The 12145-nt window shown below is 33.7% G+C and overlaps 1 protein-coding gene across 1 annotated transcript in view; it reads left to right on the plus strand.

Moving 5' to 3' along the window:
- Positions 1 to 236: 236 nt before the first annotated feature.
- The window catches only part of LOC135209776 (zinc finger protein 595-like), a 13423-nt gene continuing 1514 nt past the window's right edge, over positions 237 to 12145 (plus strand). The window contains exon 1 of the mRNA XM_064242558.1: positions 237 to 431. Within this exon, the coding sequence (XP_064098628.1) occupies positions 237 to 431 (195 nt within the window). The remainder of the gene's footprint in view (positions 432 to 12145) is intronic.

Below are 12145 nucleotides of genomic sequence, written 5' to 3' on the forward strand. Positions count from 1 at the left end.
GAGGATGCTTAAAAAACACAAAACGTATGGACGGATAACGAGCCAGACAAGAATCGTCGTTATTAAGGTCTGCAATTATCTTCGTGAGCAATATGATAAGGAAGGCGAAGATGATATCATAAAGAGGACTGCTGCTGCAACAAGAATATCTGTTCGTTCCATTCAGCGGATAAAAGCAGCAACACAAGCGTTGGAGAGATGCACTCTCCTCCCTTAGGTCAAGAAAGTCACCAGTAATGGGAGCCTTAGATGATTTGATAAGGACTGTGTATACGTCGGGAGATAATGGCTTCTATGAAAGAGGTGAAATTCCAACAATAGAAAAGCTGCTGGATAAGGTGAAGAAGCCACCTCTGAATTTCCCTGGTGCTTATATATCCCTTCTCAAACTTGTTAAGGAACTATGCTTTCGTTATAAGAAAGTGAATGCGGTAGGAAGCTCTTGATGGAAAGGAACGATATTGTTCTTGCCCGAAATAAATATCTAAGGCTTATTGATGAAAGCGAAAATCCGATTCTCTAAGTCCGGAAATATAACTGGATGAGACATGGGTAAATCAAAATGAGTGTGTGGACAAATGTTGGACTCTACCTGATGGAATTGTTGGTCCACGAGTGAAAACTGGTAAAGGAGCTAAATTTATCATAGTGCATGCTGGTGGAGAATATGGATTCGTACCAGGAGGATTGCTATTTTTGATTACCATGATAGTATGAATCATACATGCTTTCTATCATGGTTTCAAAACACAGCTACTGATAAACATTCCCGCTAGGTCGCTCATTGTCTTAGATAATGCTTCATATCATTCAAAAATATTGAACAAAGCACCTGTCAGCAGTTCAAGGAAATCGGATATTGTCTCCTGGTAATAACCACAATATAGCTCATGACCCTTCCTATACCAAAACCGAACTTATAGATGTTTGGGGGGGGAGAGGTTAAAGGGCCCCCCCCAAGACACAAGTACCTCCAGGAGTATGAAATTGACAAAAATCGCTAGAGATGCTGGCCATGAGGTCTCAGACTTCCTCCTTATCACTGTGAGTTCAACCCGATAGAATTGATTTGGGCACAAGTAAAAAATGAGGTTAAGAAATGCAATTCAAATCCCAATCAGACTTTGACAAATGTTGAACGTATAACTAAACTAGCAATAGGCAGAGTACAGCAGAGGACTGAAAGTCATGTATGCGCCATGCAAGAGAAGTGGAGGATATTTATAGGAAAAGGGATATAGCACGTGACCATCTAACATCACCAGTGACAGTGAAGAGTCGGGAAAGCGATGATGAATGATTTTGTTATTCAAGGTATTGTTTGATGTAGCCTATCCAATGATTGATTAATGTATTTTCTTTTGTTGAATCAATTACATGTTTAATGTATCAAGATGTATGTTATTTTACCTAAGAATGTTTACATATATTTGAAGCAAATTTCCATTCTTAAAAGTTGTTAGACCAGGTTATAATGCAGTGAAACTGCAAGGTATCAGTAGCAAAAATATAGTAGGTGGAGGATGAGGGTCAAGCGCTCTCTCTCTCTCTCTCTCTCTCTCTCTCTCTCTCTCTCTCTCTCTCTCTCGATTTCTACGAGTTTCTGTAGAGATAGCAAAATTATTCCGGCGCTCGAATTTTGCCGTAGATTTCATAAATTAATTTTCAGAAATAGCAAAGTATAGAAATGGCAACACTGACTTAATCAGCCGAGTTGTCTACGGTGAGCGAGCTGTCAATCAAAATCAGGTGATTGCTGAGCGGCTGTTCCTCTCAATACACCTCCTCCCTACTTCCAACAGGTATATTTCGTGGTGTTTTATGTTCCATATAATTATACGGCATATTCAAAGGTATGCAATCGACAGACAGCATAATAAGTTATTCATGAAAACTTAAGATTGTATTGTTTGATTTATTGAATCAATATGTAACATAATGCTCCGAAATAAAGCATTGCTTACATTCCACAAAGGTTTTTTATCTTTGGCTTCGATTTCCTGTAATTTATAAAACTTCTGGTTTCCCTACACGAATAGCATTTTAATGATATGAAAATATTACTAACTCTAGTTCTAAAATGATTAACACTTAATAAGGTAAAAGAAAGAGGATTCTATCATATCATACTATTTTCTGTGAATATGCAAGAAAGGATTCGAACTAACGAAGTGGGCGGATCATCACCACCAACTTAGCATGTGGCAGTATAGTATAGAGTTTCATAAAATACCAGTTTAAATAGATACTATCAGTGTCATGTATAAAAAAATATTTATAGCACATATATGGTGTAGGTTTACCTTATGTTCATATGTTTATTGATTTTATAATGTTCTGCCATAGTATTTTGACGTAATAATAATAAATGAATGAAAAAATAAAGGAAGTATGAAAACTTTCTTTAGGATTAAGCAATGATTTTCAATTGCTTTCATATTTCCGTATTATGGGGGGCTGATATACTACTAGGCAAGAAGCAATTGATTAGTGACAAGAAATCTTTTATAGATATTTTCATATTGAAATAAAATCATTTGAGGCAAACGGTAATGTAGAATGGGCTGAAAAACTGGCTTTATATCACTGAGCGTGGAGTTTATTACATGCAGGCCATAATATTACAAATAGGAAAGTACATAGATAACAGTGATGTATTGTCCAGTCACGAAAGGAAAAAATAGGTATTCTCGACTTTTTTAAAATATTACGTCGAATTCAAATTTTGTACTTGGAATAACAATATATTTAATATAAACAGTATTCAAAAATATTAAATGTAAGAATTATTAAGCACGCATTAAAATAATTCTAACTGAAAATTATTAACAAATATTGAATAATAAAACAAATATTTTTCAAAAAACTTAGCAAATTATTAAAAAATATTAGATATACCTATCAGGGAAAATATTGTACATAGTAATTAAAAAAACAAAAAAAATATTGAATATAAAACAAAAAATTACAAAAATATCGAATATGGCAGTAACATTTAAAAAATATTAAATATAACATATATTCAAAAATATTTAATATAGCTATCATGAAAAAAATTGATGATTACAATTTCTCAAAACAGTTGAATATACAACATAAAAAGTTTAGTATAAACAATATTAAAGATAAGGAACATAATAATTATTTAAAAATGTATTTTAGATCATTATCAAAAGATACTGAATATGACAATTGTTTAAGAAAAAAATCATAGATATAACACTCATTCAAAAGTAATAAAAATAAATAATTGTTCAAAATGATCAAATATCAAAATTATGCAAAGAAAAATAACGCTCAATTTGAAAATCCTGGTAAAAGAAATACTAGCTACATATATGAAGGTTCCATGAATCAATGGCAATACCAGTAGTATAATATGCTTCTTTGGTGATACACATACACAAGCCGACACACATACGCACCCACTCATATAATCTTCACAATTATTCTAATTATATGTACAGAAACACTTTCAGCATTCTGTCACCAATTATTTAACTTGTATTTACGAATCTATATTCACGTGTTTAAGTGGGGTTTCCTTTCTGGTGAAAATCACATAAGAGGAGTATAGATCTGTTAGGAAGCTTCCTGTCTCAAAATAACTGAATGACGACGAAGAATTATACTGAAGAACACCCACGCGGATTACAAGACTGCAATTAAAACCCTGGTTTCAAAATAACTATTTTGCAATGAAGGATCCGCTCTCAAAATAGACTTCATGGAGAAATCACATTTCCACAAGGGAAATAAAATGGTGTTTAAAATAAGGCCTTGTCATAAACTTTCTATCCTTCATATTGGGATAAATTTTTTCAGTCTTTATTAGGAAACCATAATTTCAATGCATCAATAGTTTAAGTGGGAATGGTTCTTTTTAAAATTACCCGTGACACTAAATTAGTTTAATGGCGGAAGGGTTGTAGCAAAAATAAATTTCATTATCTGTCACCTGTCTTTCATTTCATGTTTTTTTTCTTTTCGGAAAGATCAAAGTAAATCCATAATTTCCTTTAGGTGAAATAAATATTTACTTCATGATGTAAGACTTGTTTGTTCCCCTGAATATAGTGACGATTCCATCGCAACACCATTAGCTATGTGACCTAAATTCGGTCTTAATACCATGCTTAAACGGGTGTGAATTATTTCTTGATATTCACTGAAAATATTTTTTCACAATTTCAAAATAGAGCACAATAAGCCTGTGCTTCCTTCTATATGAAAATCCTCTTAAAAAGATCCATCTAAACATAATGCTCTCCTCTCTCTCTCACTCTCTCTCTCTCTCTCTCTCTCTCTCTCTCTCTCGTCTCTCTCTCTCTCTTTAATGATAACACAGGTTGGAATACACTATGCTTCTCTTTTCATGTGGTCAAGATTGTTTACGATCTGCTGCTTAAACAAGGTTTCATATTTAAGAATATATTGAAGTAACGGTTTATAAATCCTAACTTTCTATATCAACAATATATGGATGTGTACGTTCATTTCATTCATAATTTAAACAGCTGAAACTAGCAGCATTTTTTTTAACGTTGAAATTACAAGACGTAATTCCATTTCACAATCTTTAAATAGCGGAAAATAGAATTTTTCTTCTGTATGCAGAACTGATGAAACAAACAAATGAACATTGACATAGAGCACTTTGCCAAGAGCATCAGAAGATATACGTCTATTACCCAAACTATGCTCTACCAGGATGCTGCCCAATGATATTCATGGATTCTACGTAAATCTACATAACTGAGAGATGGGACGACGGAAGGCCATTTCTCAAAGGGCCATATTGCCCAGGCAATTATAATGCAACACAGGCACATGCACAGAGCCACCACCACTAGCCTATAGCTCAATCGTGGCTTAGAAACGTACTGTGGGTTTTATGTGGCCAATTACTTTGGCTATGAGGAGTACTGCGGATAATTTTTGGGGTCTTCAAAAGAGAAAAGAAAGGGTCGGTCCAAGGCAGCTTTGTTTAATTCTATTTATGTTACCCTTAAGTCTGTGGAATGACCGGATGAAGTGATAGCTAGTATTTATATAGTTTCTTTGAATATATGCGTATGACTTTGTAAAAATTTATACGATGTAAATCAGTAGTTATATATCTTTGTTAATTTTTATAATAAGCGCCACATCTTTAAATATGCACAGATTAATGCTAAGTTGGATTAGTATTGCATTATTTGAATAAATATTCTAACACTTCTCATTCCCCTGCAAAGTCTATGGTACCCTTTTTTTTCTTACAAGTTCCATAAATTAAAGTTTTACTTTATGTATCAATATGAACATTTATTTGAGCACTTATGGATGATATTAACATTAGTAATTGCACATAAATGAATATATTTCCTAAATATAACACATATTATCTTCAGCGCAATCAAGCATTGATAACATTAACAGCATCATAGAAGGCTCAGTAGCAACAGAATTCACCAACTCTGAAATATTTATAGTGATAGAGAGAGAAGAAGAGAGAGAGACGAGAGAGAGAGATGAGAGAGAGAGAGACAGAGTGAGAGAGAGAGGCGGCGTTTATAACAAGGATTCTAGGAACTATTCGTTCAATAATCAAAGGGCCTTACCGCAAACTGTTCCCACGAAATATTCATATTTCCATCCGTTTTGACACATTATTAATATCCCATACCTGACAAAACAATTCACATTGATCGTCACCTTATTTGAATGATTTATGGGCATAATATGTTGACAGGGATATTTCATAAAACGGTATTGGCAGGAATCTCATGTGCATTATTACAGTTACTATCATTTCGATTGAACCGTATTTCATATGGTTTAATGTATGGCTGGACTGCAATAATCATATATCATTAGCATTGCACTAACCTTTATACGGTGGTATAAAGGTTATACAGTGGTAAGCCGACTCAGCTCATTATATGAAGAGCCATTGTTCGAAACGCCAAGTATTGACCTACGGCAAGTTGGAGGCCTCGACGAGGTAATTAGATAAGATATACAGTCATGTATATATATATATATATATATATATATATATATATATATATATATATATATATATATATGTACACACACACACACACACACACACACACACACATATATATATATATATATATATATATATATATATATATATATATATATATATAATATATATATATATATATATATATATATGTATATGTATGTTATGTGTGTGTGTGTGTTCACCATAACAGAAAAGGCTAGAGATTACTTTTATTATCCAATAATGATGGACAGATTATTTACGATTAAAGAGATATTGCAGGGTGAAAAAAAAAATAAAATCAAAAATTATAAGTAATACAGTTATTTATTTGCCGTTTCACAAGTGCATAAACGTGTATTATATATGCTGTTGCAACCCATAAAGGGTTATAAAGAACTCATAAATATCATATCACTGAAAGCAAAGCTATTACCTGGAAAGTATATCATAATCACACACCCACACGCGTACATACATTCCATCTAAGCAATATTATGCAAGAAGCATATCAACGAGATTAGCAACAATTAAAAAGATAATTTTTCAATTATTCATTCATTTGATATTACGGGCTTATTATTATAGGGATAACGATGTTTGCGTTCGGTTTATGAATGAACAAAGGTTCAGATCTGTATTAAACAGAATATATTTGAAAAAATAGTAATTTACTTCTTGAACGTATATCCATAGGTATTCGGATATAATATTCAGTTCCATTTATAATTCTTAAGTCACAGTAAATTATGGAAAGAAATTGTACCCAAAAACATAAAACTGGTATATGTTTTGCTATTATTTATATTTTTTTTACTATATGAAAACTCATTTCATTATTCATATCACATTTATTTTCTCTGAAACAAAAGTTGCATCAGCTAACATTTTCCCTTGATCACGATACCTGTACTAATAATGAAAAGATCTTTAATTTTATTTGATAAATAATACTATCAGTTTTATCAGTGAGTGAAAATATATAAGCAAGAAATTTATCAGGTCTCTGTTTATACAACTTACACACACACACACACACACATTATATATATTATATATATAATATATATATATATATATATACTATATATATGATATATATATATATATATCATTCATTGAATAGAATGGCTTTCTCACTGTTAACCAGCTTTTTGAAATTGCTTCATATTTTCTAATTATTTTCTTTACTTCTTTGTTCATGTTACTAATGGACACATAATACGGCTCTTCCATTTACTCCAGTATTTTTACACGCGACAGCTGTTCGTGAACCTATACGTATTGACGTTATCAAGCGTACTGATACAAATATGTTGTTGTTGTTTAAGATTAAGCTGGCCTTGTGCCAGCACGGGCTCTTGCTCACAGAGCAGCCCGTAATACAAATATGAGCCTACATGCGTTTTGTGACGTCATGAGGACGGAAAAAAAGGTAGTACAATTGCCAGATATCTAGTTTTAAGTATTTACAAAAGACTATAGTGAAACATAAAATAAGACAAATAAATAAATATGTTAACAACAGAAATTATTATAAAAAAGTTGAAAGTAAATTATTATATACACATTATACATAAATATATATTAATTACATATATGTTTAATTCACTGAATGTCAGTGTTGCATAGCGATGCTGACAGCTTCTGATATCAATAAACGATTGTAGTTGCCTTCCTTGTGTATTATTTTGGTGTTTGTGAGAAGTTCTTGTAATGATGGTTTTTTTTATTGTGGGTATCCACAAAGTGCTGATGAATAGCACCTGGGTTTCTGTGGGCCTGCATGCGACGTTTGAGTGTAGTGGTTGTGTGCCGATATAGCATTTTTGGGGGGAACTGACATTGCTCGTCAGCACAGACAAACTTGTATACTATATCAGATTTATCCTCTTTCTCCGTCGATTATTTGGGGCCGTACTATTTTTCATTACCAATGAGGCCGTAAGGGTTTGGTTTGCAGTGAATCCTTGCCGTTATTTTGTTTATATGGCGCTAGGGGGGTGGTTCCTCTTCGCAGTATACCAAGGATGGCTTTCCTTTCATCTTCGTGGTGTTTGTGTATGGTATCTGATGTCTTTGTCTTGCGTGTTGTTCCCTCGGGGGTCGGGTTATGGAAAGCCTCTAATCTCTTTTTGACAACTTGCTGGATCATGTTCATCTGGGTAGCCATTATTTGTGAGCAGCTGTTGAACTCTGTTGATTTCCTCGTTAGTCGCTTTCCACATGGAACAGTGTGTTATAGCGCGTTTTATGTATGCATTTACCACAGATCGTTTATATGCATCAGGGCATTCTCCTCTAGCATTTAAGCATCATCCCAGGCTGTCTGTTTTTAGTGGTATACGGATGGTATCTTCGATTTGTTGTTCTTTTGGGTCACAAGTACGTTCCAAGAAAGGGAGCATCTTCTCATCACTTCTTTCTACCGTAAAATTTAATGTAGAATTGCTTGGAGTTTTATGTACTAGTTCTTCTATGTCATTGTCGCCCTTTGTTGTGATAAAGATATCATCAATATATCTCCCATAGATTCTGGGTTTTGGGTGTTCTTCAAAATGTGACCTCTTCTGTGTGTGCCATGTATGCGTTTGCGAAAAGAACACCGAGGGGGGAACCCATTGCCACGCCGTCCTTTTCCCTCAACGTTCTCGCTAAAATCATCGACGGAATTCATCGACCTACTGCAAGACACCGCACCCGACGAAGACATAGCATCCCTGGACGTTGAAAGTTTATTTACTAACGTACCAGTGGATGAAACAATACAAATCATCATGGACAAAGATATACCGCTCTGAGAAACCACCATTACGATCCCCGAAAAAATCTTAAAAGAGATGCTGGAAGCATGTACAAAGGAAGCCCCATTCCTCTCACATAGGGGCGAAATATATCGGCAAAAGGACGGCGTGGCAATGGGTCCCCCCTACCCCCTCGGGGTTCTTTCGCAAACGCATACATGGCACACAGAAGAGGTCACATTTGAAGAACACCCAAAACCCAGAATCTATGGGAGATATATTGATGGAAGAACCCCATTATGCGTCCATTAGTAACCTGAACAATGAAGTAAAGAAAATAATTAGAAAATATGAAGCAGTTTCAAAAAAGTGGTTAACAGTGAGAAAGCCATTCTATTCAATGAATGTTGTATCCGTGAAAAATTGTGCCCTAGAAGTTATTAATATATATATATATATATATATATATATATATATATATATATATATATATATATATATATATATTAGATCTTGTTATTAAATTATTGTTGAAAATATTGTAATATATATAGAGAAATATCTTCCTCAAATTATGACAGGTTTTAATCATGGAAATAAATCGTGAATTTTAGGTTATTAATGCCTTTATGTAATATGCAATTGATAGGACTTGTATCACCTTACACTTCAAAGTACTTGCAGATTCGATGAATGACAAGGAGTTGTGAAACATCCGATGGATATCTCTGACTCAATCTACTTGAAAGACGACCTCGAATAAGGTAAGAAAAAAAAAAGGTGCACGCACCGACCCCTTCAGAAAAGAGGAATTCTCTTTCTGCAATCCCAGGGATTTTCCGGGAACCCCCCGGAAGTAAGGAAGACTTGGTAAGACTGGGAAGACTCTCTCTTATTACACAGGACCAGAGGAAGGGAGGAAGATGGCTAAGAACCCTCCCGGGAAGTAACGAAGACTGGTAAGACCTTCCCTTCTATTACACTGGAACCGAAGAGGAGAAAAGAGAGACAGCATTCATGAGGGCAAATTATTTCTTATAAGCTGCATTGGGCTCTGCAATAACCGAGATTAAGCCCAACTTCAGCCGAGTAATGAGGCCACTATTTCGCTTGGCGGGGTTCGGGTTGAGTTCGGGAGAGGATGTAAAGGGGTTTTCAAAACTCTTAGGAAATTTTCAGCTTCTTGGAGATTTTGACATTTAGGGACCGGTTTTATTAGGTAATTAGATAATTGGTGCAATTGGTCCTTGCTCCCTCTCTCTCTCTCTCTCTCTCTCTCTCGCTTGCCAACCTTGAATTAGTTCTGAATCACATTTATGATATCTGATTTCCAGTAGACTGGAAATAGAAAAATATCATTAACAAAATTAAGTATACTATTTTTTTTATAATGAAGGTTCATATTTATACCCAATAAAAAATTAAAAGGGTACGAAAAGTATTCTCAATTGGCAATGAAATCTCTCTCTCTCTCTCTCTCTCTCTCTCTCTCTCTCTCTCTCTCTCTCTCTCTCTCTCTTCTTATTTATACATTTATCTGTTTGTCTTTCTTTCCTCTTATATCCCAACCTTTTCTGTCTTTTGAATTCGGTAAGTAAAGTAATAATTATATCATGTTCGATTTATTAAGGATATCCAATATCCAGAAGCAATTAACATTCAAAGAAATATAATTGTAAAGTTATACCTTTGTCTCTTATCACTCCGATGAACAAAAGGGAGTGACATAGACTTTCACCATCGAGTATCCTTTGAAAACTTATTCAGAGAAAAAACTGTTGACTGGAATTCTTCTGTTGCTGTTTCTGGTCCGAAATACGAGATGATGTTTTTAGTCCGTCTTGCTCAGAAAGACGCTTTCTCCTATTAGCAGGTACAGGTTCATAATACCTCAGTAAAATACGTGTAAAGATATGTTTTGAAATCAAATAATATGAGATACTATCGATGTTATTGTTATCGTATTGTTTCCTGCCATTATCGCTACCAAAATATAGTTGAAATCTAATCTTATGTCCAAGTTAGGTGGGAAAACGGGAGCCAATTAACATCTCTCTTTGATGTCGCCAAAGCTTTTAACCACCAGCTTTTTGAAGTTCCGTCTATGTCGAGGCTTGATCAATCAATATCCGACTGATGAATTAGTTTTATCTGTCGAGCCAAAATCAATGAGCGACTGCTGGAATTAGTTATAAAAAACCGGTTGTGGTTTAGTAAAGTGCCTGATAGAGCGTGGTTTATATGTAAGTAAACCCTCGATTATATTGCAGATCGATGGATCGCTACATCTATAAATTGCTGGCTACATATGGGTTTTATTATTCGTTTACTGGTATAGTTTTAGCCATTAAAGTATAAACCGACTATGAATGAAGGTCAAAGTATTCATATATATATATATATATATATATATATATATATATATATATATATATATATATATATATATATATATATATATATATATATATATATATATATAGATATATATATATATATATATATATATATATATAGTATATATATATATCTATATATATATATATATATATATATATATATACCTATATATATATATATATATATATATATATATATGTGTGTGTAAATAACATTAAGTCCATCTGTCTTAATCTTTGCCTTCTCGGTTGCTCTGAACCCATAAGGTGCAGTGACCTGAAACCAAAATGTCAACATTAAATTATGATTAACCTAAGTAAAGACATCCTAGTTTGAGTACTATAGAAGTAATTATATAAAAATAATAATACCTAATAATAATAATGATAATAATATAATTATTCAAAAATTTGTTTGACATTTAACCCCTTAGAAAGATACGGCTGACCTTTCTTCCTGTAACGTTTTTTGAAGGATGTGACTTCGAAGAATATATGACAAGATGACCTGAAATATGCTACGATCAACATGACCTTTGTACCTGTTATTTATCGTACAACGAATAGAAATATTCGAATACCTTCACAAAATCAATATATTCAAGGAAATGGAAGTGAATTAAATGAGTAAAGTAGTAAAGTAAATTATAAGAGGATGATGTAAAATTAATATCTTCCATTGCCTGGTAGTTGTTGGTTATTAAGTATCCAGGAAAAACAGGTAACTTGGTGAGAGAGGGGGGTGAGAGCTTGGGGGGGGGGGGGGGGGGTGGAGGCTTAATGATGCTGTAGATGACCCCAGGTAACCTTAACCTACCTTCATTGACTTGAGTAAACCGGATCAAATCAACTAGGCGCTCTTTGCAGTCTTACAATAAATGATGTTTGGCCACTTGACTTGCTTTTATTCATAAATATCAAGTCCTTAATATCACTTGATATTGGTCATACCATACCTGGGAGTAGCTAACCCTAGACTTCATTAT

Source organism: Macrobrachium nipponense, chromosome 38 (genome assembly GCF_015104395.2).
Source record: "Macrobrachium nipponense isolate FS-2020 chromosome 38, ASM1510439v2, whole genome shotgun sequence".
NCBI lineage: Eukaryota > Metazoa > Arthropoda > Malacostraca > Decapoda > Palaemonidae > Macrobrachium > Macrobrachium nipponense.